Source organism: Mobula hypostoma, chromosome 7 (genome assembly GCF_963921235.1).
Source record: "Mobula hypostoma chromosome 7, sMobHyp1.1, whole genome shotgun sequence".
NCBI lineage: Eukaryota > Metazoa > Chordata > Chondrichthyes > Myliobatiformes > Myliobatidae > Mobula > Mobula hypostoma.
This window is the reverse complement of record NC_086103.1, coordinates 13,728,757-13,756,582: the sequence shown is the minus strand read 5'-3', so window position 1 is coordinate 13,756,582 and position 27,826 is coordinate 13,728,757. Positions and strand designations below refer to the sequence as shown.

General features: G+C 47.0%; 1 protein-coding gene across 1 annotated transcript; it reads right to left on the bottom strand.

The window, feature by feature from the left end:
- Nucleotides 1-1,929: 1,929 nt before the first annotated feature.
- LOC134349145 (arylsulfatase I-like) lies at nt 1,930-26,462 on the bottom strand. Its single transcript, XM_063053054.1, has 2 exons — nt 25,851-26,462; nt 1,930-7,344 (listed from the first exon to the last, which is right to left on the bottom strand). The coding sequence occupies exons 1-2, from the start codon at nt 26,150-26,152 to the stop codon at nt 5,940-5,942; spliced, it is 1,707 nt and encodes a 568-aa protein (XP_062909124.1). The 5' UTR covers nt 26,153-26,462; the 3' UTR covers nt 1,930-5,939.
- Nucleotides 26,463-27,826: the final 1,364 nt, after the last annotated feature.

Here is a 27,826-nt window from a genome sequence, read left to right as displayed (position 1 = left end):
TTGGAATAAAGGTCACTTCCACTCAGTAAGTCCCTGAACATCAGGATATGGATGTTGGGGACAACCACGCAACTATGTGAAGATGACTCGAAGATTGATGGTGTTGTGTCTAGTGTAGGATTTCGTCATAGGTTGCAATGGGACATTTAAGGTGAGAAGGAGGTGATAAGAGTGTACAACCAAATTCTTTCTCCCTAGGCAGAATTGACTAATACAACTGGACTCCATTAAAGGTTGTTGTAGGCTGCATTGGGACATTGATAGCAGGAAGAGCTGGGCAGAGAAGTGGCAGATGCAGTTCAATTGGAAAAGTGTGGCATGATTCACTTTGGAAGGTTGATTTTGAAAGCAGAGTACAGAGTTATTGGCAAGATTCCTAGCAGCATGGTATCCTGGGGTCCACGTCCACCACCCCTCAATTTTACAACACAAATTAATAGGATACTTAAGAAGATGCATGGTATTTTGTACTTCATTACTGAGGGGATTGAATTCATTAGCTGCAAGATAATGTTGCAGTTCTATAAAACCCTGATCAGACCACACTTGGAATATTGTGTTCCGTTCTGGTTGCCTCATTATATTAAGGATTTAGAAGCTTTCAAGAGTGTGCAGAGGAGATTTACCAGGATACTGCCTGGATTAGAGAGCATGTCTTATGAGGACAGGTTGAGTGAGCTCGGACTTTTCTCTCTGGAGTGGAGGAGGATTAGAGGTGACTTGATAGAGGTGAACAAGATGATATGACAGGACATAATTTTAAGATGAGTGGAGGAAGGTATAGGGGGATTTGAGAGGTGGGGTTTTACAGAGTCACGGGTGTGTGGAATGTGTTGCCAGGGTGGTGTTAGAGGCCGATACTTTACGGGCATTTAAGAAACTCTTTGATAGGCGCATGGATGATATTAAAGTGGAAGGCTATGTGGGAGGGAAGGGTTAGATTGATCTTAAGAGTCAGTTAAAAGGTTAGCATAACATTGTGGGCTGAAGGGCCTGTACTGTGCTATTGCCTAACTACCTGCCTTGTTTGGGTCACTTTTGTTAAGGGTGTATTACTATGGCATACGAATAGGAGTCACGAACAGGGAGAGAACAGTGAAATAGCTGGGCACATCAGAGGAGATACATCCAAAGCTATGGTCCCCTGCCGTCACTCCCAACGACATTACACTGAAGTATCAGCCTCTTCCACTCTGCTGACAGAATTCATTTCACTGAAACAAAGAGAGATTTAACAGGAAAATGATGAACACAATCATTTTCCCTTCTACTTCCCATTCTCACACATCTGTCCATGGCTACCTCTACTGCCACAATGAGACCAAACATAGATTGGAAAAACAACCTCATATTCTCTCCGGGTAGCCTCCAACCTGATGGCATAAACACCAACTTCCCATTCTCTCTTTTTCCATTCCCTATTCTAGCTCCCATTTGACTTCTCTTCTCCTCATCTCCCCATCACTTTCCCCTGGTGCCCCCCCTCCTTCCCTTTTTCCCATGGTCCACTCTCCTCTATCAGATTCCTCCTTCCTCAATCCTTTACCTCTTTCACCTGTCACCTGCCAGCTTCTCATTTCATCCCCCCCTCTCCCACCCACCTTCCCCCTCACCTGGTCTCACCTATCACCTCCCAGTGTCTCACTTCATCCCCCTCCCCTACCCACCCACCTTCCCCCTCACCTGGTCTCACCTATCACCTCCCAGTGTCTCACTTCATCCCCCTCCCCCACCCACCCACCTTCCCCCTCACCTGGTCTCACCTATCACCTCCCAGTGTCTCACTTCATCCCCCTCCCCCACCCACCTTCCCCCTCACCTGGTCTCACCTCTCACCTCCCAGTGTCTCACTTCATCCTCCCCTCCCCCACCCACCTCACCTGATTTCACTTATCACCTGCCAGTTTGTACCTTTTCCCCTCCTGCCACTTTCTTATTCTGGCATCTGCCCCTTTCTTTGAAGTCCTCAAGGAGGGTCTTGGCCCAAAACATTGACTGTTAATTCCCCTCCATCGCTGCCAGCTGACCTGCTGAGTTCCTGCAGCATTTTGTGCGAGTTGCTCTGGATTTCCAGCATCTGCAGAATCTCGTGTTTATGAATGCAGTCTTTGTTCACCGGGGTTGGGGAATCACGAACTAGAGGCATCGGTTTAAGGTGAGAGGGAAAAGATTCAGCAGAAACCTGAGTGGTCAGATTCCCCACAGAGGGCTGTGTCTACATAGAATGACTGCCAGAGGAAGTGGTCGAGGCAGGTACTTTAACAACATTTAACCAAGAAAATTTAATGTTATTGGCCAAGGCCAAGAAAACTCACCAACACCTCTACTTCCTCAGGAGGCTGGAGAAATTTGGCTTGCCTCCATTAACCCTGGGCAACTTTGCTGAAAATAACACCCATATCTAATCAAGAACCTTTCAAAGTCCACTTTAAACGTACCCAATGATCTGGCCACCAAAGCAGTTTGTGGCAACGAATTCCACAGATTCACCACCCTCTTGCTAAAGAAATTCCTCCTTATCTCTGTTCTAAATGGACACCCCTCTATTGAGGCTGTACCCTCTGGTCCTAGACACCCTACTACAGAAAACGTCCTCTGCACATCTACTCTATCTAGACTTCTCAGTACTTGATAGGTTTCAATTCTTTTAACCATATAACCATATAACAATTACAGCACGGAAACAGGCCATCTCGACCCTTCTAGTCCGTGCCGAACTCTTACTCTCACCTAGTCCCACCGACCCGCACTCAGCCCATAAACCCTCCATTCCTTTCCTCTCCATATATCTATCCAATTTAACTTTAAACAACAACATCGAACCTGCCTCAACAAATTGTGCTGGAAGCTCCTTCCACACAGCTACCACTCTCTGAGTAAAGAAGTTCCCCCTCATGTTACCCCTAAACTGTTGCCCTTTAACTCTCAACTCATGTCCTCTTGTTTGAATCTCCCCCACTCTCAATGGAAAAAGCCTATCCACGTCCACCCTATCTATCCCCCTCATAATTTTAAATACCTCTATCAAGTCCCCCCTCAACCTTCTACGTTCCAAAGAATAAAGACCCAACTTGTTCAACCTTTCTCTGTAACTTAGGTGATGAAACACAGGTAACATTCTAGTAAATCTTCTCTGTACTCTGTAAGTGAGTACAGTGCTCTCCCTACGTTAACCCTTTCATTCCCAGAATCATTCCCATGAACCTCCCCTGGACCCCCTCCAATACCAGCAAGGGCCCAAAACTGCTCACAATATTCCTGATGCAGTCTGACCAATGCTTTATAAAGACTTTGCAACTGCACAGGTTACATTTGACAGCTTTATCTATCACGTGTACATCAAAACATACAGTGAAATGCGTTATTTGAGCGAACAACCAACGTACCCAAGGATGTGCCGGGAGCAGCCTGCAAGTGTGTCCATATATTCCAGCGCCAACATAGCACGCCCACAGTGTTCAGCAGAACGATACTGAGCACAACAAGCAAGAAAACAGCAGCAGAACAAGCCCCATTCCTCCCTCCCAACCACACACAAGCACATACATAGTCCTCTAAGCCTGGGACAGGCCTGCAGCGGGCTCACAGTGATTCGCAGACCAAGCTTCCAGCCATCGGAGCAGTTAAAAGGGACCTTACACAACCTCAGCATTTGGAAAAGACCTTACACTTTGTGACCCTTTTACCACAGTGCCTAAAAAAGTACTCACCCTGCCCCCTTGCAAGTTTCCATGTTTTATTGTTTTACAACACAATCACAGTGGATTTAATTTAGCTGTTTTGACACTGATCAACAGAAAAAGACTTTTATGTCAAAGCGAAAACAGATCTCCACAAGGTGATCTAAATTAATTACAAAGGTAAAACACAAAATAATTGATTGCGTAAGTATTCACCCCCTTTAATATGACACACCAAATCATCACTGGTGCAGCCCATTGGTTTTAGAAGTCACATAATTAGTTAAATGGAGACCTGTGTGCAGTCAAGGTGTTACAATTGATTGTAGTAAAAATACACCTGGATCTGGAAGGTCCAACCGCTGGTGAGTCAGTATCCTGGCAAAAACTACACCATGAAGACCAAAGAACACTCCAAGAAACTCTGTGAAAATGTTATTGAAAAGTACAAGTCAGGGGATGAATACAAGAACATTTCCAGGTCACTGAATATCCCCTGGAGTACAGTTAAGTCAATCATCAAGAACTGGAAAGAATATGGCACAGCTGTAAATCTGCCCAGAGCAGGCCGTCCTCAAAAACTGAGTGACCGTGCAAGAAGGGGACTAGTGAGGGAGGCCACCAAGAGACCTGTGACAACTCTGGAGGAGTTACCAGCTTCAGTGGCTGAGATGGGAGAGACTGTGATGCCCGGGTGCTTCACCAGTCACAGCTTTATGGGAGACTGGCAAAGAGAAAACCACTGACATGAAATCTCAGCTAGAATTTGCCAGAAGGCATGTGGGAGACTCTGAAGTCAGCTGGAAGATTCTATGGTCTGATGAAACCAAAATTGAGCTTTTTGGCCATCAGACTAAACGCTATGTTTGGCGTAAGCCTAACACCACACATTATCAACAACACACCATCCCTTCCATGAAGCATGGTGGTGGCTGCATCATGCTGTGGGGATGCTTCATTGCAGCAGGCCCTGGAAGGCTTGTGAAGATAGAGGGAAAAATGAAAGCAGCAAAATACAGGGAAATCCTGGAAGAAAACCTGGTGAACTTCAACTTGAGGGAAAGATTTGTTTTCCAACAAGACAATGACCCCAAGCATAAAGCCAAAGCTACACAGGAATGGCTTAAAAACAACAAAGTTAATGTCCTGGAGTGGCCAAATCAAGTTCGAGACTTCAATCCAATTGAGAATTTCTGGCTGGACTTGAAAAGGGCTGCTCACTCACGATCCCCATGCAATTTGACAGAGCTTGAGCAGTTTTATAAAGAAGAAAGGGGAAAAGTTGCAGTGTCCAGATGTGCAAAGCTGGTAGAGACCTATCCACACAGACTCAAGGCTGTAATTGCTGCCAAAGGTGCATCTACTAAATACTGAAAACAGATCTCTACAAAGTGATCTCAATTAATTACAAATATAAAACACAAAATAATTGATTGCATAATTACTCAATCCCTTCAAGAGATCTGTTTTCACTTTGACATGAAAGAGTCTTTTTCTGTTGATCAGTATCAAAAAACCAAATTAAATCCACTGTGATTCAATATTGTAAAACAATAAAACATGAAAACTTCCAAGGGGGGGGGGTGAATACTTTTTATAGGTACTGTAGATACAGGAGTGGAATCTGATGTGCTTTTCTGCTGCTGTAGCCCAGCCACTTCAAGGTCTGCCATGTGCGTTCAGAGATGCTCTTCTGCACGCCACTGTTGTAACGTGAGGTTATTTGAGTTACTGTCCTCCTCCTGTCAGCTTCAACCAGACTGCCCATTCCCCTTTGTCCTCTCTCATTAACAAGGCTCACTGGATTTTTGTTTGTTTTTCACCCCATTCTCTGTAAACTCTAGTATTGTTGTGCGTGAAAATCCCAGGAGATCAGCAGTTTCTGAGACACTCAAACCACCCCACCCGGCACCAACAATCATTCCACGGTCAAAGTCACCTAGATCACATTTCCTCCCCATTCTGATGTTTGGTCTGAACAACAATTGAACCTCTTGACCATGTCTGCATGCTTTTATGCATTGAGTTTCTGCCACACGATTGGCCAATTACATATTTAACAAGCAGTGTACCTAATAAAGTGGTCTCTGAGCGTGTTAGGGACTCAGCATTTAGAAGGGACCTTAGAAGGCCTCAGGAGCAGGGGAGGCAGATGTTGCCAACATCTGTGTGCTGGTACATCCAGGCACGGTTTACGGTTCATGCTGCCTCCGGGCAGCGTGCAGCACCGGGCTGATGGTCTACAGACCACAGCCCTCCCTAGATCCGATTTGACATTATCCTCCAGTTGAGTTTCTTGAAGAAAGACTTCAGCTTGCAGATCTTGCACGACTTCCGCTTCTTCTGCCCGGCTCTGCTGACCGCGCCCTCGCCCCGCGGCTCCCCCTCGTCCTCGCCAGCCCAGGGCATCCAGGCGCCGCCATGGAGCTCAGGGTTGGCCCGGGGGTCGTCGGCTGGGTAGCGCACGGGGATCGAGGTCCTGTGGTAGCGGGCCAGTCGGGCCAGCAACCTGCGGACCACGGCTGGGTGGCGGGCAGACACTTCCTCCCTCTCGTAGGGGTCGGCCGTGATGTTGAAGAGCCAGACAGCCTGCCGGTGACCCAGCCTCTGCCGCTCCAGGTTCCACCACGTGCCAGGCAGGCTGGGGTGAGTCTGAGGGGGTATCCAGTCCCCGTAGCCGGGGTCTCCTGTCAGGAGCTTCCAGTCTCCTTGCCGGATGGCAGCCTGGACTGCAGTATTCCAGAGGCCCTGCCCCTCCTCCCAGGAGCCAGACCTGGCTGGGGTGTGCAAGGGGTCGATGTTATGCAATATCTCCCTCCGGGGAGATTTCTTACCCCGGCTAATGGTGGGCCAGAGGTTGTGTCCGTCCAGGGGAGGGCTCACCCCACTCAGATTACCGCCCGCCAACGAGACCAGGGTGGGGTACCAGTCGGTGATGTGGGCCAGCGACCTGCTCACCCTCCCTTTCTTCTCGATCAGGGGGCTGTGGACAAAGCCCACCCCTCGGATGCCCCCCTCCCAGTACGTCCCCTTACGGCCCCGCAGCGGCCAGTTGCTGCCCCCCGAGAAGGGCTGGGCCCCGTTGTCCGTCGAGTAGATGAGTATGCTGTTGTCATAGTAACCATACCGCTTGAGGGCCAGGGTGATGTTCCTGACAGCCTCGTCCAAGCAGGTGACCATGGCGGCGTACTTGCGGCGCGCCACGTTGCCGTAGGAACGGTACTGGTAGATGTACTCCTTGGGCGACTGCAGGGGCGTGTGGACGGCCTGAAAGGCCACGTAGATGAAGAGGGGCTCGGCGGGGCTCCGCGACGCCAGGATCTTGGCCACCTTCTGCGCGTAGAGGGAGGTGGAGTACTTCCCGCTGTACTCCCAGGCCACGTTCTCGCCGTCGTGCAGGTCGAAGCCGCACACCCCAGGGCCGTCGCAGTTGTCGTACGTGTAGTAGTCCGTGCTGCCCGTCAGAGTGCCAAAGAACGTGTCGAAGCCCCTCCTGGTGGGCAGGCATTCCTTCTTATAGAAGCCCAGGTGCCACTTGCCGACCATGTGGGTGGAATAGCCGGCCTCCTGCAACTTCTGGGGCAGCGTTACCTGGTCTAGGGGCAGGCAGTTCGGCTGCCTAGGCCGAATGATGGAGTGCTGGAGCCCCGTGTGTATCTGGTACCTGAAAGAGACAGACAAAACATTACTCACAAGGGTTGCATACAACAAACCACACAAAGACTTTGCGGCGGAAGAGGCCCTTGAAAGGGGCGTCTAACGCAGCACCTTACAGCCCCAGCGATTGTGCTTCAAATCCCCCCACTGCCCAAAAGGAGTTTACACGCTCTCCCTGCAACTGCACGGGTTTCCTCCAAGCGCTCTGGGTTCCTCCCACAGTCCAAAGTTGTACGCATTAGGTGCCGGTAGAGTGTGGACATGTTACGTTGGCGACTGACACTTGCGGGTTGCCCCCAGTGGCTTTGCTTGGTAGCATGGTGGTCAGCAAAACACCTTACACCAAGAATGGGTTCAGTACCTGCCATTGCCCGTAAGGTGTCCGCACGTTTTACCGATGACCACACGGGTTTCTTCCAGATGCCCTGGTGCCCTCTCACATTCCGAAAACGTGCGGGTTAGGGTTAACCAGCTGCTATGTTCGCACCAGAATCATGGCAACATGGTAAATTCCTGGATTGCGCTGGTCGTTGATGCAAAGGATGCATTTCACCGCATGTTTCAATGTACATGTGACAAATAAAGCCCAGCTCTCTCTAAATCTCTTTCACGTACCATGTAGAACACAAAGCAAACCATCCAGACGTTGCGGAGCAGAAGGTTGCTGAACGGGCTGCACACTAGCACTCCAGTTAGAGCAACGCTTCACAGTGCCAGTGATCGGGGGTTCAATACCCACCAGGGTCTCTAGTTAGAGGGAAATGTGATTCAGTGTTGCCCGGTCCCTTGTTATTTTCCATTTATTATCAGCTGCCCCAGGTAACAAACATTTTACTTACAGATTCAGATCGATCTATCACGTGTATTTTGAAACATACAGTGAACTGCCTCCTTCACATTAACACGTGGTGGTTAACATGACGCTTGACAGTACCGAAAATCAGGGTTCAACTCCCACACCGTCTGTAAGGAGTTTGTCCGTTCCTCCCTGTGACCACATGGGTTTCCTGCAGGTGCTCTGGTTTCCTCCCACATTCTAAAGACATGGGTTAATTGGTCATTGTAAATTGTCCTGTGATTAGACTAGGAGTAAATCGGTGGATTACCGGGAGGCACGGCTCGAAGGCCGGAAGCCTGTCATGCTATGTATCGCATTATCCTTTGCTGGACCTCATCACAACCTCATCAGCTCTGACCGTGACACTAGAGGAAGGGTGCTGAGCTCCTGGAGAGGGTGCAGACGAGGTTTGCTGGACCTCATCACAACCTCATCAGCTCTGACCGTGACACTAGAGGAAGGGTGCTGAGCTCCTGGAGAAGGTGCAGACGAGGTTTGCTGCACCTTATCACAACCTCATCAGCTCTGACCGTGACACTAGAGGAAGGGTGCTGAGCTCCTGGAGAGGGTGCAGACGAGGTTTGCTGGACCTCATCACAACCTCATCAGCAGAGGGAAGTGTTTAAGAAATGTGTGGGACAAGTTTTTTGGAAACACACACAACTTGGTGGGTGCCTGGAAATGCACTGCCAGGGGAGGTGGTGGGGGCAAACATGAATGAAATATTTAACAGGCTCTTTGATAGGGTCCTACAACACAGAAAAGGACCATCGGCCCATCTAGTCCATGCCGTACCATCCTAGTCCCATTGACCCGCATCTGGCCCAAAGTCCCCCATACCCCTCTCATCCACCTGCGCCTACTACTTGTGCTGGCAGCTTGTTCCTCACTCTCACCATCCTCTGAGTGAAGAAGTTCCCTCTCAGTTTCCCCAAATATTTCACCTTTCACCCTTAACCTCCATCTTGTCTCACCCAAATTTAGTGGAAAAACAAACACTAGAACTAATGAGAAGCCTCCTTCTTCAAAGAAAGGGGCTTTCCTTCCTCCATCATCAATGTTGAGAGCAGTTTTGGCCCCTTATCTAAGAAAAGGTGCACTGGCATTGGAGAGGGTTCACAGGAGGTTCATGAGTATGATTCCAGGAGTGAAAGGGTTAATATATGAGGCATATTTGATGGCTCTGGGCCTGTATTCACTTAAGTTTAGAAGAATGGAACGGGTGGGAGGGTCTCATTGAAAGTCTGGAGAGCGGAATCTGTGAAATTCATTGCCACAGTTGGCTGTGGAGGCCAATGCATTTAAAGTGGAGATTGATAGAGTGTCAAAGGTTACAGGAAGGAGGCAGGGGAATGGAAAATAGGGTTGAGGGGGATATTTTAAGGTGATTGGAGGAATGAAGCATTAGGTTTTGTTTTTAACAGAGTCACAAACAAGAGAAAATCTGCAGATGCTGGAAATCCAAGCAACACACATAAAATGCTGGAGGAACTCAACAGGCCAGGCAGCATCAATGGAAAAGAGTACAGTGAATGTTTTGGGCCGAGACCCTTCGGCAGGACTGGAGGAAAGATGAGGAGTAGATTTAAAAGATGGCGGGTGTGTGAAACACCCTGCCAGCGGTGGTGATAGAGGCAGATACATTAGGGATATTAAAGAGACTCTGAGGTAGGCACACAGATGATAGGAAAATGGAGGCCATGTGGGAGGGAAGGGCTCGATTGATCTTGGAGTGGGTTAAAAGATCAGCACAACGTCATGTGTCAAAGGGCCTGTATTGTGCTGTACTGTTCTGTGTTTAATATTACTAGGGATTTTATCATTGAAGGGGTTAGATCTCTCCATGGTCTGCTTTGGGTAAAATGATTTAAGCCAAGGGCAAGAACCTGAATCAACTGCTTGGTACTTCATTCTTTGGGGATTGTTTAAGACCATAAGATAGCTTCCATAGCTCCAAGTAACTGGTCCTGCAGTAAGAAGGCACACTTAACCTGCGATGGTATCCTGTTGCAGGATATGCATAGGAGCAGCTTGCAAGTTTATTGTCATCTGACAGTATGTAGACACAAACAAAACATTGTTCCTCTGGACCACAGTGCACCCACAAGACATATCACACACAGCACATAAAACAAAGTATTACCACAAGTAAGTTAATAAAATATCATTCACAATTCACGTACAGGTGGCACGGTATTCATTAGTCCCACAGCCTGGGCGAAGAAGCTGTTACCCAGTCTGGCAGTCCGAGTCTTGATGCTCATGTATGCCCCTCTTGATGGCAGTGGGTCAAAGAGATTGCGGGATGGGTGGTAAGGATCCTCAATGATGCTTTGGGCCTTCGTCTGCCACGCTGCCGGTAAATGTCACAAATGGAGGAGGTAGACCCCGGTGATCCCCTCGGCAGTTTTGACTACCCTCTGTAGGGTCATATGATCCAACGTCAAGGGACTCTGTAGGGTCATGTGATCCAATGACAAGGGACTCTGTAGGGTCATGTGATCCAATGACAAGGGACTCTGTAGGGTCAAGTGATCCAATGACAAGGGACTGTGTAGGGTCATATGATCCAATGACAGGGACTCTGTAGGGTCATGTGATCCAATGACAAGGGACTCTGTGCATGAGTAATTAGAATTCGCCGATTGCCCCTCAAACCTGCCCTACCACCAGTCAGGAATGTGGCTGACCTTCCATCACCTACATCCTCAGAAGGGAGTGGAGGCCAATTCTCTGGATTCTCTCAAGAAAGCGTTAGATAGAGCTCTTAAAGATAGCGGAGTCACGGGATATGGGGAGAAGGCAGGAACGGGGTACTGATTGTGGATGATCAGCCATGATCACAGTGAATGGTGGTGCTGGCTCGAAGGGCTGAATGGCCTACTCCTGCACCTATTGTCTACTATGCTCACATCTCACGAGAGGAGACTCTAAAACTAGAGGGCCTGGCTTTAAGGTGAGGGGGGAAAGATTTCAGAAGGACTTGCGGGGCAGTCTGTATACATAAGGTAGTGCACAGATGCAATGAGCTGCCAGACTAGGTGATTGAGCTGGGTACACCTGCAATGCTTAAAGAACATTAGACAGGTATATGGATATACAGCACAGAAACAGGCCCTTCGGCCCAACTTATTCATGCTGACCAAGGTGTCCAGAGGAAAGGTTTATTAGGTCTGACACTAGTTTAGAGTGTGGAATGAGCTACCAGTGGAAGTAGTGGACATTATAACATTTAAGAGAAGTTTGGATAGGGATGGAAATGGGAAGGCGGGATGTGGAACGATGGGATTAGGCCGAATAACAGTTTGGCATGGACTAGACGGGCCGAAGGGACTGTTTCTGTGCTGTAGTGCTCTAACGGTCTATAGAAACGCTTGGACAGGTACATGAAGGGGCAGTGGGTTGGTGGGATAGGGGTCCAAATCAGGAAATTAGGACCAACCGAGTGGCCAAGTCAGCCAGCATGGACTGGTTGGACTGACGGTCGTGATTCGTGTCGTGTTGTCTGAGTGACAATGAAGGAATGGGATACATTTTCAGGCTGGGGTGTAATGTAACCTGCAGGATAATTTCCAGGTGGTAACCCTCCCTGTGTCATCTGACCCCGTCCTCCTCATTGAGTGAGGTGACGTATCGGAGGAACCTACGTGAGTAATTCAGAGCGTTTTGCACGCAGTTCACACTGCAGAGGCTGAAGAAGGTGGAATGAGCGAGCTTTCAGGGCAGCAGATAGAAAGCTAATTAGATGGACAGTTCGTCAAATATTCATGTCTGAAACGCTTCCTTGGTAACTATTACCATGGAAACAGTTTCCAGTTGCAGAAGGGTGGTAGCTACAATGATTGAAACATGCAATGCTCAGAGGTACACGGTGTCCAAGTACAACAATCTTTGAGGGCTAGCTCACAGATTCTGGAAGCAGTTGGGTAAAGACAAATAGAATATAGAAAATAGAACCCTACAGCACACAACCTTAACCCTACAAGATCAATCCAACTCTTCCCTCCTACATAACCCTCCATTTTCCTATCATCCATGTGTCTATCTAAGAGTCTCTTAAATGTCCCTAATGTATCTGCCTCTATCACCATCTCTGGCAGTGTGTTCCACTCACCCACCACTCTCTGTGCAAAAAACCTACCTCTGACATCCCCCCATATACTGTCCTCCAGTCATCTTAAATGGATGTCCCACCCTGGGGAAAGGGCACTGGCTGTCCACTCTATCTGTGGCTCTTAGACCACAAGACCATAACAGGATGAGGCCATTCAGAACCATCAAGTCTGCTCTGCCACTCCATCATGGCTGATTTATTATCCCTCTCAACCCATTCTCCAGCCTTCTCCCAGTAACCTTTGATGCCCTGACTAACCAGAAACCTATCAACCTCCGTTATAAATGTACCCAATGACTTGGCCTCCACAACTGTCTGTGGCAATGAATTCCACAGATTCACCACTGTCTGACTAAAGGAATTCCTCATCTATGTTCTAAAGGGAAACCTTTCTATTCTGAGGCTGTGCCCTTGGTCTTAGACTGCCCCACCATATGAAATATGCTGTCCATATCCACTCTATCGAGGCCTTTCAATATTGGGTAGATTTCAATGTAATACCCCCACCCATTCCTCTAAACCGCAGGAGTACGGGCCCAGAGCCATTAAATGCTCCTGATACATTAACCCTTTCATTCCTGGGATCATTCTTGTGAAACCTCTCTGGCTCTCTCCAATGTCGACATATCTTGGACATGTACAATCTCACTGGCTCTCCACTCGGTTTTGGATCACCTGGACAACAGTTAATAGCTATATCAGGCTGTTGGTTATTGATTACAGCTCAGCGATCAATGCAATCATACCCTCAGTGCTAATCAACAAGATCCAAAACCTGGGCCTCTGTACCTCCCTCTGCAACTGGAACCTCAACAGGAACCAAGTCTGTGCAGAACAGAAATAACATCTCCTCCTCGCTGACAATCAACCCTGGCGCACCTCAAGGATGCGTGCTTGGCCCACTGCTCGACTTCCTCTACACCGATGACTGTGTGGCTAGCCACAACTCAAGCACCATCTGTAAATTTGCTGATGATACAACTATTGTTGGCAGAATTTCATATGGTGACAAGATGGCGTACAGGAGTGAGGTACATCAGCTGGTTGAGTGGTGTCACAACAACAACCTTCACTGGGCAGTACTTCAAGAAGGTGATATTCGTCACTAAGGCTTCTCACCACTCAAGACATGCCCTCTTCTCATTACTGCCATTGGAGAGGAGGTACAGAAGCCTGAAGACACACCCAATATTTTCAGAACAGCTTCTTCCCCTCTGCCATCAGGTTTCACAGATAAGCTCTCATCGCCGACTCTTTAGCACCGCTACCAAAGTGCATCCCCCAGCCATCTGGCTTCACATAATACCATCTACCTTGTACTCCTTCCCCTGCTTCATCTTCTTATTCTGCAATCATCCTCCTTCCAACCCAGTCCTGATGAAGAGTCTCAGCCTGAAACATCAACTCTCTATTCATTTCCTTAGATGCTGCCTGACCTGCTGAGTTCACCCAGCACTTTGTGAGCGCTGTTCTGGATTTCCAGCATCTGCAGAATCTCATGTGTGTACCAGAGTCTATTCAGTCCGATACATAATTAGAGACAAATTTTACACCAATATGGACAAAGATCCCTACAAAAATATGAAAGGAGCACAGAAGTATGATTTCAAATTGGTGTCTAAAAATATAAAATATTGGTTCCACTTGCGTTCAAAGCATGGGGGTGGCACGGCAGCATAGCCATTAGTGTAATGCTATTACACACCAGCAATCCAGGTTCAATCCTGCCACTATAAAGAGTTTGGACATTCGCCCTGTGATTGTGTGGGTTTCCCCCAGCAGCAAGTTTAGCAGGATAATTCATCACATGGGTGTGACATAGGAACTTGATTCCCTAGAACGTGGAAAATTGAGAGGATATTTGATAGAGGTATACAAATGTAGCCCCCCTGGCCACCCTCAGGGTCGCTCAGCTCGCTGTCGTCTAGGGAAACAGCCCTGGCCCCGGCAAACTGGGTAATTCGCTTGTGTGGATGCTGTGTGAGGTACCCCACCCCACCCAAATAACAGACAATACACCAGATGCAATTAAATGATATACAGTTTATAGATATTACTGGAACTATATATTTAAAAGAAAATAAAATATAAAAGGAAAATAAAAGGCGCCACACTTATCAAAGTTCAATCTCTTCGTGCACAAAACAGTTGGAGCTCAAGGACCCTTCTTCTTCACCCTGCGACCCCCTCGGACCACCTCGACCAGCCGCCTTGGACCAACAACGGTGGTAGACCAGACGCTCCACACGAGTCCGTCTCGGTCTCCACGTCGAACATCCCGCTCAGGGTCCGACCCCGTTAGCGGACTCACAGCACCTCGTCCATCCTCTGTCTCGCTCTCCCCCTTCTCCCCCAAAACCCCGCGCATACGGTATCTTCAAATACACCAAAATCATAACAACTATCCCAATTGGTTAATAACGTATTTCTTATCACCCTCTAAACCACAATAAGCTGCTAGCGCAAACTTTCTCAGCGCTTAACACAACAAAGCCGCATTCCCCAGATTAACATAACAAAGACGCCATTTTAATTAGCCTCCGCAGTAACATAAAAATCGAAACCCCCTTACACTCTCCCCCCACCAAATAAAGTCATGTCCTCATGACTTCTAAATAACTCGCCACCCAGTCCTGCAGACACACAACACACACATACACAGATACACACAGTGACAGTGCTCCCCAAACAGTGGACCTTATTCCCGTCCCACGGGCGCTAAACAGGCCAACCTATCTGGGAGCTTCTTAACCCTCTGAGACCTCCGTATCCCCTCACCTAAACCCAAAAGGCTCAGACACTACTAGGGATACCTCGGGCCTGCTTGCCAACTCCTCTCTCACTCAGGCCACCACTACAGCTCGGAGCCCCCTGTCCCGTGTCCGGGGCCCCGCCTCTCCTCCTTCCTGATCCTGCCGTAACTCAGACTGCCCACAGCTAGCCCTCCCCACTACACCTGACTCAGTGGGAGAAGGGCCAAAGGTCTCTTCCTCAATCCCGGGGAAGTTAGCGAAAGGCAGCATATACCACAGGTGCAGCACATCATCCTTCGAACCCGTATCCTTCCTCATTCCCTCGATCGGTAGCTGCTGTTTAAGTTTCTCCAAACTGAAACATTTAGCCGGGGCTACCCCTTCAGCCTCCTGCAGTCGAGACGTCAGCTTCTTCGGGGACTCCTTCAACTCTCGCCACAGTCTCAGCAGTCCTGACTCAGGGTTCCTGGCCATCTCAATCTGGGACGCAGTTACCCCACCAGCTTCTTCCCCACTGACCTGAAAAGCAGCAGTTAAAGGGTGTTCAGCCTCCGGTTGTTTCTTCCTGAGGACGTCTTCCAGGTCAACGTTCAGTTTTTCCACTTCATTTAAACTCGCGATAGTCACCTTCAGGGTCCTTTCAAGCATCCGCCTCCCTTTTCCAAGATCTATCCTCCGTTTCTGCACCTCCTCGGGAGTGTAGTCAAACTCCCCTCCCTGGGCTCTCGGTTTTCTGTTGACCTTAGTCAGAACACTTCCTTGATCTTCCCCAACTTGTAAATCTTCCAATCTGTTCTGAATCGACGTCTTGAGTTTCTGCTGATCCCTTCGAAGGTGGGTCATTGTTTCTTCTCGCTGGATTAATTCATCAGTACATGACCACAGTGCGGTGCAAATCCCCTCTCTTCCCTGTGTCTCATTCAGATTGACGACCTGGGTTTCCATCCCCCGGTCCACCACCGTCTGTCCCAACACCAGGAAGTTCAACTGGTATGTTGGGTCATTTTTCTCACATTGCACCAAACTCCTCGCCAAAAACTCCTCCACATTTGACACTTGCTTCGGTCGCCCGGGCTCAGCCACTCACCTCGCCTCATAGTCCCCCCAGGCGAATCCAAGCTCTAGGCGGTCATCCACATACATCAAAACTCCACACACCTTCACTTCCCCCATGGTCTTCCTCATGCCCCGCGGGAAGGATGCAGGGGCTCCGGATATGCCCCTGGGCATCTTTTCGGATCGGAAGAATCCTAGGGAACTAGTAACGGCCATCTTCGGCTCAACAGCCGCACTCCTCAGGATCTGGCAACATCCACCCCTCAGATGCACATTAAACCACATCGCATCATCCACACACACGCTGCCTTCATCTTCCACGCCGCTAGGGTCCAGTTGCCGCGACCTCTCTCTCACTGAGGTGTCTTCAGCAGTCAACTCCCCTCCCTCGTGGTAGTTCGGAGCATCTACTAAGAGGGTCTCACCCTCAGCTACTTTCCCTCAGAGGGTTAAGACAGTTGGCAAGAAATAAGCAGTAAGACAATACAGAATAGTTTTGCTCACTGTGGTTTCAGAATCAGGTTTATTATCACAGGTATGTGACATGGAATTTGTTAACTTAGCAGCAGCAGTTCAATGCATTACATTACATAGAAGGAAAAATACAAAATAATAATAAGTCAATTACAGAATATGTATATTGAATAGATTAAAAATCGTGCAAAAAACAAATAATATCTATTAAAAAGTGAGGTAGTGTCCAAGGGTTAAATGTCCAGTTAGCAATTGGATGGCAGAGGGGAAGAAGTTGTTCCTGAATCGCTGAGTGTGTGCGTTCAGGCTTCTGTACCTCCTGCTTGACGGTAACAGTGAGAAAAGGGCATGCCCTGGGTGCTGGAAGTCCTTAATAATGGATGCTGTCTTTCTGAGACACCGCTCCCTAAAGATGTCATGGGTACTTTGTAGGCTAGTGCCCAAGATGAAGCTGATTAAATTTGCAACCTCCTGCAGCTTCTTTCAGTCCTGTGCAGTAGCCCCTCCACACCAGACAGGGGTGCAGCCTGTCAGAATGCTCTCCACAGTACAACTATAGAAGTTTTTGAGTGTATTTGTTGATATGCCAAATCTCTTCAAACTCCAAATAAAGTATAGCCACTGTCTTGCCTTCTTTATAACTACATCGATATGTTGGGACCAGGTTAGATCCTCAGAGATCTTGACACCCAGGAACTTGAAACTGCTCATTATCTCCACTTCTGATCCCTCTATGAGGATTGGTATGTGTTCCTTCGTCTTACTCTTCTGGGTCTAGGTCCTTGCTGAGGCAGGAGTTCAGTCTAGTCATGACCAACCTCTCAAAGCATTTCATCACTGTTGATGTGAGTGCTACCAGGCGATAGTCATTAAGGGAGCCCACATTATTATTCTTAGGCACTGGTATAATTGTTGCCTTTTTGAAGCAAGTAGGAACTTCCACCCATAGCAGTGAAAGGTTGAAAATGTCCTTGAATACTCCCGCCAGTTGGCTGGCACAAGTTTTCAGAGCCTTACCAGGCACTCCATCAGGACCTTCCACCTTGCGAGGGTTCACTCTCTTTAAAGACAGTCTAACATCGGCCTCTGAGACAGAGATCACAGGGTCATCAGGTGCAGCAGGGATCTTCACAGCTGTAGTTGTGTTCTCCCTTTCAAAGTGAATTCATCTGGTAGTGAAGCTTCACTGCCATTCATGCTATTGGGTTTCACTTTGTAGGAAGTAATATATTGCAAACCCTGCCAGAGTTGTCGTACATCCGATGTCACTTCCAACCTCATTCAGAATTGTCTCTTCGCCCTTGAAATAGCGCTCTGTAAATCATACCTGGTTTTCTGGTACAGGCCTGGGTCACCAGACTTGAATGCCACAGGTCTAGCCTTCAGCAGATGACATACCTCCTGGTTCATCCACAGCTTTTGGTTTGGGAATTCGGCATCTTCAAGCATTCGGGGCTTGAGGATGCCAGAAACAGCTCAGAGTGAAAATGAAACGATTTCACTAGCTCAACAACTTAGGAACTACAAAGAATTTGAAGGTATCAACAATCATATTGTTAAAATAAATACTTGGAGGATGCAGTCATTGAAAGCATTGTATGAAGACAGTCCATGACCTGCACTGGATGTTTGCGCTGATTTTGTTCATTTACAGTCAATCAAAAGAACACAGCAGCATACACTGTGTGCATTCCCCTGCTGATAACTATTAGGAACTAATACAGTTTTATCGCACTGTAGTACTATTGGTAGTGTTCTAATTTGTTCTGTATTTCATTTAAATACACAATGTTACTCTTTTTATATCTTTTTAACTATTTCCATGAAACTTCAGCTAACTGGGGCAGCAGCTTAATTGGGCCAAAATGTACTGGTGTGTCCCGATTAACTGGAATCCAATATATAGCTCATAGCAATTTTTTTGATGTATTGCACTGCACTTATATATAATATAACCATATAACAATTACAGCACGGAAACAGGCCATCTCAGCCCTTCTAGTCTGTGCCAAACTCTTTACTCTCACCTAGTCCCACCGACCCACACTCACCCCATAACTCTCTATTCCTTTCCTGTCCATATAGTTGTCCAATTTAACTTTAAATGACAACATCGAACCTGCCTCAACCACTTCTGCTGGAAGCTCGTTCCACACAGCTACCACTCTCTGAGTAAAGAAGTTCCCCCTCATGTTATTCATAAACTTTTGCCCTTTAACTCTCAACTCATGTCCTCTTGTTTGAATCTCCCCCACTCTCAATGCAAAAAGCCTATCCACATCAACTCTACCTATCCCCTTCATAATTTTAAATACCTCTATCAAGTCCCCCTCAACCTTCTACATTCCACTTCTGCCTTAAAACAACAAATTTCATAACATATGTCAGAGATCATAATGGAGATTCTGATTCTGGGGTGTTTACCAAATTAATGGTACATCACTGTAGCGAAGCAGTTAGTGTAACGCTTTACAGCGCCAGCAACTACGGTTCAGTTCCCGCTGCTGTCTGTAGGAGTTCACACATTCTCCACGTGGGTTTCCTCCGGGTGCTCGGGTTTCCTCCCACAGTTCAGACGCAAGGGTCAATAGGTTAACTGGTCACACGGGTGTAACTGGGCAGTCAGGCTCGCTGGGCTGAAAGGGCCCGTTACCATGCTACATCTCCAAGTCAATCTGGCCCAGGAAGCAATCACATCATCCTTTGCTACAACCCATCACAAGCACACCTGTCCTGGTCATCCCATTATAGAGGTTGTTGGGGCTTTGGAGAGAGTGCAGGAGAGGTTCACCAGGATGCTGCTTGGATTAGAGGGTATGAGCAGTAAGGAGCGGTTGGACAAATTTAAGCTTTTTAAAAAAAATACATTTCTAACCATAATTTATGGTAATTTTTTAAATTACATTGTACTACTGCCACAAAAGGACAAATTTCATGACATATGCCAGTGATTGAGGTGCCATGGTAGTGTAAGGGTTAGAGTGACGTGTAAACAGCTCAGAGTTCAGGGTTCGATTCCTGCGTCCTCTGTAAGCAAGTTTGCACCTTCCTTCCTAGACTGTGTGGGTTTCCTCCGTGTGCTCCAGTTTCCTCCCACAGTCCAAAGACCTACTGGTTAGCAGGTTAATTGGTCATTGTAAGTTGTCCTGTGATTAAGCTAGGGTTAAATCAGTGGGATGCTCAAGGGCCACTTTATCTCTAAATAAATATTTAAAAGTCTGGGGTGTTTACCCTATTAATGGACATTTTTGTTCACAGTCCATTTTGGGATGCTGTGAATTCACCAGATGGGAAGTTACTGCCAACTATTCATTCTCCAAACCCAGTGGATCGACAGACAGGAGTTTGCACGCAGGAATCATGACCAGGGAATTCAGTCCTAATGACTCACAGGCCTCTCAGAGCAGGAAAGACCAATTCTCTCAAACACTCTCCCTTAAAAGGGCAGTGAAGAAACATCACTGGTGATTTTAGCTGGTGATACACAAGGTCTGGAAAAGCAGATCCAAATTTATAATTTACTACATTATACCTTCATTTGGGTGGCAGGGTGGAGATGCGTCTCTACCCAAGGAGGTGTAAGGTGCTCCCTCCCTCCACTAGCCTGCAGGTCACCGTTGCTTAGCCCTTTGATAGGGTCATGTGAAGCCACAGGAGCAGCTGATGCAGATTGCAAGTCCAGTTTATGGGACCACCGACACCAGGCAGACAATCTCTGAAGAGTATTGATCATGTCAGGGGTCACCTGTCTTGTAGAGACACTGCCCAAAAGGCAATGACAAACCACTTCTGCGAAAGATTTACCAAGAATACCTATGATCATGGAAAGACCATGATCACCCACATCATATAACGTGGCACATAACGAATGAATTTAGTTCATGTGGCAATAATAAACCAATTTATTTAACAATTTAAACAAATTCTCTGCTTGTACATGGACCATATCCCTCCAGCTTGAAGGCACACGGCCAGTGTTTCAGGAATAGCTTTTTCCCTGCTGCCATCAGATTTCTGAAAGGACAATAAACCCATGAACACTCCCTCACTATTTTTTTTCACCCCCCTCCCCCCGGTTTCTGCGCTACAGGCTGACCACCACGAATCTGGAGTGATTGAGACCTGTGCAGTACTGGATTACTAGGTTAGGATTAAATAAACACCTCTAACCCACTTGATGATCATCTCATTCTTGGATAATAATAAAAAAGAATGACAAATGAAGGGCAATTCTTTTACAAGTTCCTGTACTGGTCTGTCAGAGTCAACTGCACTCAGTAGCTGCTTCATAAACAGGGAGCGATATTTACCCTTCAAAGAGCGTAATATGCCATTGTCCAGGGGTTGAATTAATGATGTACAGTTAGGTGGCAAGTAGATACTGTAAACATTCTTTACCAAGAGTTCTGCTTTTGGATGCACAGAGCAGTTATCCAAAATCAGCACGATCTTACCATTTTTATCCAGACAGTCACAGTGAGCTCTTGCTTCTAGAACAAAGTAATGTTCAAACTTTTCCAGTGTAATGTCAGTTGTAATCCATTCTTTTTTGTTAGACAGTAAATTGCTGGAAACTGATTCATACCTTTGAAAGCTCTGGGACGTAAACTTTTGCCAATGACTAACAGCTTACACCTGTGGGTTCCTGCAGCATTAGAGCAGAGTGACATGATCTTTTGATGTTTTATAACCAGTTGGTGATTCTGCATCCTCTGTAGTCAGTGTTCGTCTTGAAAAACAATGCCAATATAAATGGTTTTGGCCCCATTGTAGACCTGTTCGGGACTTACATTTGCCTCAGAAACTAACTTAGCAAACTGAACAACAAACACAGCAGCTGTTTCCTTGTCTGCTGACCGCTTTTCACCACACACTGCACGAAATGTTATGCCATGTCACTGTTGGAAACACTGAAGCCACCTTTCACTGTAATCACTCATAATCCAATCCTAATTCTTCATGAAATAATTTCACTTATCTCTCCTGACAGATCTGTACCTTCGCTGACAGAGTTTAGACCACTTTATGAGAACTTTATCTAGTTGTGAATATCTTCATCTTTCATTGTTTTCCTAATGCACATCTGCTTTTGTTTTGCTACATAGAACTGGAGCAACATTTTTTCTGTTTCGTTGTATCATAAACTGCGGCAGATATGTTTTTCACAGACACACCACTGTTGAATTTTTTCAGAACTTTCACCCTATCTTGTTTGTATAGCATTTGCACTTTACACAACGAGAAACACTTCCTTTATACAATGAAGACATGACTAAGGCTCAATAAGCACATGTTATAAAAATAAATGCAGAATACCACGGAGGAATAACTTCCTTTGTTTAAAGACCATGCCAACAGCTGATTCTGATAATGCTGCCAACAAAATTGTGGTAGCGGGTTAGCACGTCGTGGAACCAATTACCAATGCTGGATTCAAGGTGGTCGTACTGTACTTAATTAATTTAAATTCATAATTTACTGTATAATTTTCAAGATAGCACCAGAGACCAATGGCAACATCCTGCAGACAGTTTACGAAACTACTTCCTCTTCTTTTAAATATGCTTCTACTACTAAACTGTGCGTGATTAGACCCCGTAATTTACATTTTGGAGATGTGTTTTTGGACTGACCAATTGACTTGCCACTTTTGCTGTCTCTGGGGGAACTGGGCCAGGTTGAGAGCCTAAATGTGTGGCCTAAATACAGTGTGTGAACCAATCATCAGTCCATTACTCAACTAAAGCACAAACAAGACTGAAATCGACAAGGACGAGAGCAGAAAGCCAGCGGGCGTTGAGTGCCATCTGCCTGCGTTTGACTGGTCTCCCTTTCCCACTCGCTGAATGCTACAGGAGGAACATGCAGCATTCTGGGGTCACACACTACAAGGTTTGATCAGCGCAGCTCGTGGCCGTGGTCTAGGTTTTGCAGGACTCTGCGGTTTGCATTATGTGCTTCTGGATACGCTATTTTGCGTGATTTGATCAGGGTGCTTTGGCATGGACTAGCTCTGCGGTCTGTATTCAACAGACGACACAGTAATAGACTGAACTGAACTAAACTGAACGTGCCTAGACGTGTCAAGGACTCTGCAGTTTGACGTTAACATTCTGGGTGTTATTCGCTCATTTTTTTGCCGTTTGTACAATTTAGTTATTTTTTTCATGCATTGAGTGTTTGATGTTTTCTTTGAAGGGCCTCCCAATATACAGGAGGCCACACCTGGAGCACCAGATACAGTAGATGACACTCACAGGTGAAGTGTCGCCTCACCTGGAAGGACTGGTTGGGAGGAGGTGGAGGGACTAATTTTCCGTAACTTCCATAACAGGATCCAATCACCAACCTTTCCTCATCCCCACTTCCTGCTTTCCACAGGGAACGCTCCCTACACTACTCCCTTGTCCATTCATCCCTCCCACTGATCTCCCTTCTCACACTTATCCTTGCAAGTAGAACAAGTGCTACACGTCCTCCCTCACTTCTGTTCAGAGCCTCAAACTGTCCTTCCAGGTGAGGCGACACTTCACCTGAGAGTCTGTTCAGGTCATCTATTGTATCATGTGTTCCTGGTGTGGCCTCCTGTATATTGGTGAGTCCCGACACAGATTGGGAGACCACTTCGCTGAGCACCTACACTCCATCCACCAGAAAAAGCAGGATCTCCCAGTGGCCACCCAGTCCTTTCCATTCCCATATGTCAATCCACGGCCTCCTCTACTGTCGGGATGAGACCATACACAGGCTGAAGGAGCAACATCTTATATTCCATCTGGGTAGCCTCCAACCTGATGGCATGAACATTGATTTCTCAAACTTCTGCTAATGCCCTCCCCCTCTTGTTCACTGTTTCCCTCAACTCTTTACTTGCCCATCACCTCCCTCTGGTGCTCCTCCCCTTTCCCTTTCTTCCATGGCCTTTAGTCCTCTCCTATCAAATTCTCCCTTCTCCAGCCTTTCTCTCTTTCACCAATCAACTTCCCAGCTCTTTACTTCACCCGTCCCTCACTCCCGGTTTCACCTACCACCTTGTCTTTCTTCCTTCCCTCCCCCCAACTTCTTACTCTGACTTCTCATGAAAGTTTTCAGCCTGAAACGCCAACTGTACTCTTTTCCATAGATGCTGCCTGGCCTGCCGAGTTCCTCCAGCACTGTGTGTGTGTGTGTGTGTGTGTGTGTGTGTGTGTGTGTGTGTGTGTTTGTTTTGAGGTTTAGGATCAGAGTTTTCCTTCTCCTGGATGAACTGTCAACTACGGCTGACGAGCCCCATCTACGCAAAGCAACTGGTTTTAAGGTGCCAGTGCCAGTAGCCTGCCTTTGCCCTTTCTTCTGTCAGTAGAAATGGCTCTGTCCAGCTAAGTAACTAAGCCACACATAAAGGGCAGGAGCTGGACTTGGCTGGCAGAGGCTAATTGAGAAGCACACCATTGGGGGCATTTAATAGATAGTGGGAGCTTGTCCCCACTACCACCCCCGGCTACGACAATCCATAAGGAACTATTAATTTCATATTGTAATTTATAGTTTTTTCTATTATTAAGTGTTGCCCTGTACTGCTGCTACAAAACAACACATTTCACACACATGCCAGTGACATTAAACCCGATTCTGATTTGGAATCATTCCCTGGATATTTATGGGCCCTGTTTTGGTGTTCTTGTTGTGTTCTGTGTTTTTCTGCTGAGCACTGTGGGATACTATGTTGGTTAGGAATGTGTAGCAACACTCCTGTGCTGCCCCCGCTCCCCCAGCAGATCCTCAGATGTGTTGTTTGTTGACACAAATGGCATTTTTCAATGTACTCGAGATAAACAAATCCGAACCCCAGTCTGGAAGCCTCTGAAGCATCATCATACCCGCTTCCCCCGCTTCCCCATCCCCTCTGGAAGCCCACTGCAGCCACTTTTTGTGGGAGTTTTGCCCCACTCCTCTTCCACAAACTTACCTCCCTCTTACACTGACAGGCCTTTTGGCCCACAGAGTTGTACCAAACAATTAAATTAGTAATCAAACGGCCAGCTAAACTACTCCCTCTCCCTCTGTCCATATCCTTCCATTTCCCTCACGTTCATCTGCCTATCTAAACAAATGTCAAAAGTTTGAGGTTGTGAAGCTTGGCAATTAGCTTGCAGACGTTTCTTCACCTCAGCAAGCAGTTGTTGAAACGCCTGTAAGCTAATTGCCAAGTTCAGCGAGCACAACATCAAACCCCTCAAAATCCACCACCATCCCAAATCTGTTAGAGGTCTCTAATGTATCTGCCTCTACCGCCACCCCAGGCAGCTCATTCCAGACACCCAACAGTCTGTGTAAAAAAACTCACATCGCCTTTGAAATTACCTCCTCTCACCTTAAATACATGTCCTCTGGTATTAGACATTTCAACCCTGGGAAAAAGATACTGTCTGTCTACTCTATCTATGACTCTCATAATCTTATAAACCTCTATCAGATCTTCCGTCAGCCTCTGCCGCTCCAGAGAAAACAGCCCACATTTGTCCAACCTCTCATGATAGCCCATCCCCTCTAATCCAGGCAGCACCCCGGTGAACCTGTCCTGTACTCTTCCCAAAGCTTCTGCAAAGCGGGTGACCATAATGGCACACTAAAGACCATTAAGAGCAAGGATGCAATGCTGAGGCTTTATAATGCATTGGCCAGGCTGCACTTGGGGTATTGTGGGCAGTTTGGGGCCACTTGTCTAAGAAAAGATGTGCTGGCGTTGGAGAGGGTCAAAAGGAGGTTTGTGAGAATGATTCCGTGAATGAATGGGTTAATGTGCGAGGAGTGTTTGATGGCTCTGGGCCGGCACTCTTGGAATTTAGAAGAATGAGGGTGAGTCTCATTGAAACTGTGAATATTGAAAAGCCTAGACAAAGTGGATGTGGAGAGGATGTTTCCTACAGTGGGGGAGTCTAGGACCAGAGGGCACAGCCTCAGAATAGAAGGACGTCCATTTAGAACAGAAATGAGAAGGAATTTCTTTAGCCAGAGGGTGGTAAATCTGTAGGGGGTCAGGTCATTGGACATATTTAAAGCGGAGGTTGATAGGTTCTTGATTAGTCAGGGCGTAAAAGGTTACAAAGAGGAGGCAGGAGAATGCAGCTGAGAGGGATAATGAATCAGCCATGGTGGAATAGCGGAACAGACTCGATGGGCCAAATGGCCTACTCCTGCTCCTAAGTCTGATGGTCTTATAGACAACATCTGCCACCCTACCCTCATTCACTCGCTAATAGAGCTTGGATAACTACTTATTTCCAAGTGCCTCTCACCTTCCCGTTATCAGCTGACTCCTGGAAGGGGTACAGATGGGTTGGATGTAATAGTTCTCCAGTTTAACGCCTTTCGCCGCCAGCCTGTCCATCGTAGGGGTGTGGATCTCCGGGTTGTGGTACCCTATGTCGTGAAAGCCTTGGTCATCCGCCAGGATGAAGATGATATGGGGCTTGCCCGCGGAGCCGTTCACCCCCGTCGCCTTCTTCCCGCTCGGGTCCGGTTTCATCCACTCCCAAGACAAATATCCAAACGACAACAGACTTAACAAGGAGAAACTAGTCAAGGTATAAACAGCCATATCTGCTGCAAACTATCCCCAAAAAAAATTCAATTTTTTCCCCAAAAAGCTTCTTTTAAGGAACTTTACAAAGTTGTTCCAAAACTTTTTCAACGTCTACAAACTTTTTCCCCTCAAATACTGTTTTCCAAAATTTCCTCAACAGATCTTTGAAAGGTTGCTACAAGTTTTCCCAAATCTTTTTTTTTTCCTTGTTGCTGCTTGTCTAAAATGTTCTCGGCAGCAAAGAGTTTTAGGAAGGTTTAATTCAACGCAGCCATAATTCCGCCAGCTCTACCCTCCCAACGATGAAAACTGCACAGTCCTCGACACCAACAGCCCGGCTTGTACCAGTTCTGCTCTCGGGACGCCCCTCTCGGCTCTGATTGGTAGGGGTGTGCCCCAATGCCCTATTACTGAATGGATAACAAGAGCTGCCAGTCATTCTCCGCCCATTCATTCGCTCACATGATCGGTGTGCAGGGAATTTTAAGTTCAGCTGTGCAAATAGCAGTCTCCACATCTTCGAGCTATGTTGAATGGGTCTCGGTGTACCAGCACACCGAGATGTCCGTGGAGGAATGCTGCTGGCTGCCACATTCCAGGCTGCAGGAGGACGTGCTGTTATTACCTCCCAACCACCAGGCTCTTGAATCAGAGGAGATAACTTTACTCGCCCTAACACTGAACTGTTTCAACAAACCATGGACTCGCTTTCAAGCGCTCTTTATCTCATGTTCTCAATATTTATTGTATATTTACTTCTGCCCTCAAGGAAATGAATCTCAGGGTTGTATATGGTGACATATGTGTACTTGGATAATAAATTTACTTTAAACTTTGTTGTATTTTGCACATTGGTTGTTAGGTCGTCCCATTGGGTGCAGTCTGACATTCATTCTGAACAAACAGTTGATGTTTCTGGTGGAGACCCTTCATCGGGACCAGGGTCTCAGCCCAAAATGCTCATTACCTTTTCATTTCCATAGATGCTGCCTGATCTGCTGAGTTCCTCCAGCCTCTTGTGTGAGTTGCTTTGGTCTTCCAGCATCTGCAGTATCTTTTGTGTTGTATTTCTGGTGTTTACTGTGAATGCCCACAAGGAAATGAATCACAAGGTTGTATATGGTGACATGTATGTATTTAGATAATAAATTTACTTTGAACTTTGAACTTGAACACACTGAAAGCTGTTTCAGGAACAGATTCTTCCCCTCTGCCATCAGATTTCCGAATGGAACAATTAACACTACCTCACTTTCATATATATATATACGTATTGTAATTTATGGTTTTGATTATTATGTATTGCAATATGCAGCTGCTGTGAAACAACAAACTTCACAACATGTGCCAGTGATATTAAACCTGATGCTGACTCTGATGTAAAAGGGTTCGATCGGGAAGGACCACGGTAAATGTTTCTTCTGCTACCGGAGAGGGAGGGCCCTTCGATTAGTGTGATGGTGTACCTCCCCATGGGGGCCACATGGCTGCCAACGGTCCAATTGGTTTTAAAGAGTGTGATAGCACCGTGCTGAGGAACAGATGAGGAATTTTTTTTTAGCCAGTGGAACTCATTGCCACAGACGGCGTGTGGAGGCCTGGTCTCTCGGAAGTCCCATCATCTCATGCAGACGATCAACCTCCAGCGCTGCAAACTTGCCGATTTAGCATCCTGGAAGCATCCGACCA

Bases quoted from the DNA above. Each gene is read 5' to 3' on its own strand.
- LOC134349145 (XM_063053054.1), bottom strand. From the start codon at position 26,152: ATGGCTGTTTATACCTTGACTAGTTTCTCCTTGTTAAGTCTGTTGTCG. The intron at 7,345-25,850 runs GTGAGAGGCACT...TGTCTCTTTCAG, and splicing joins AGTCAGCTGATAACGGGAAG to GTACCAGATACACACGGGGC.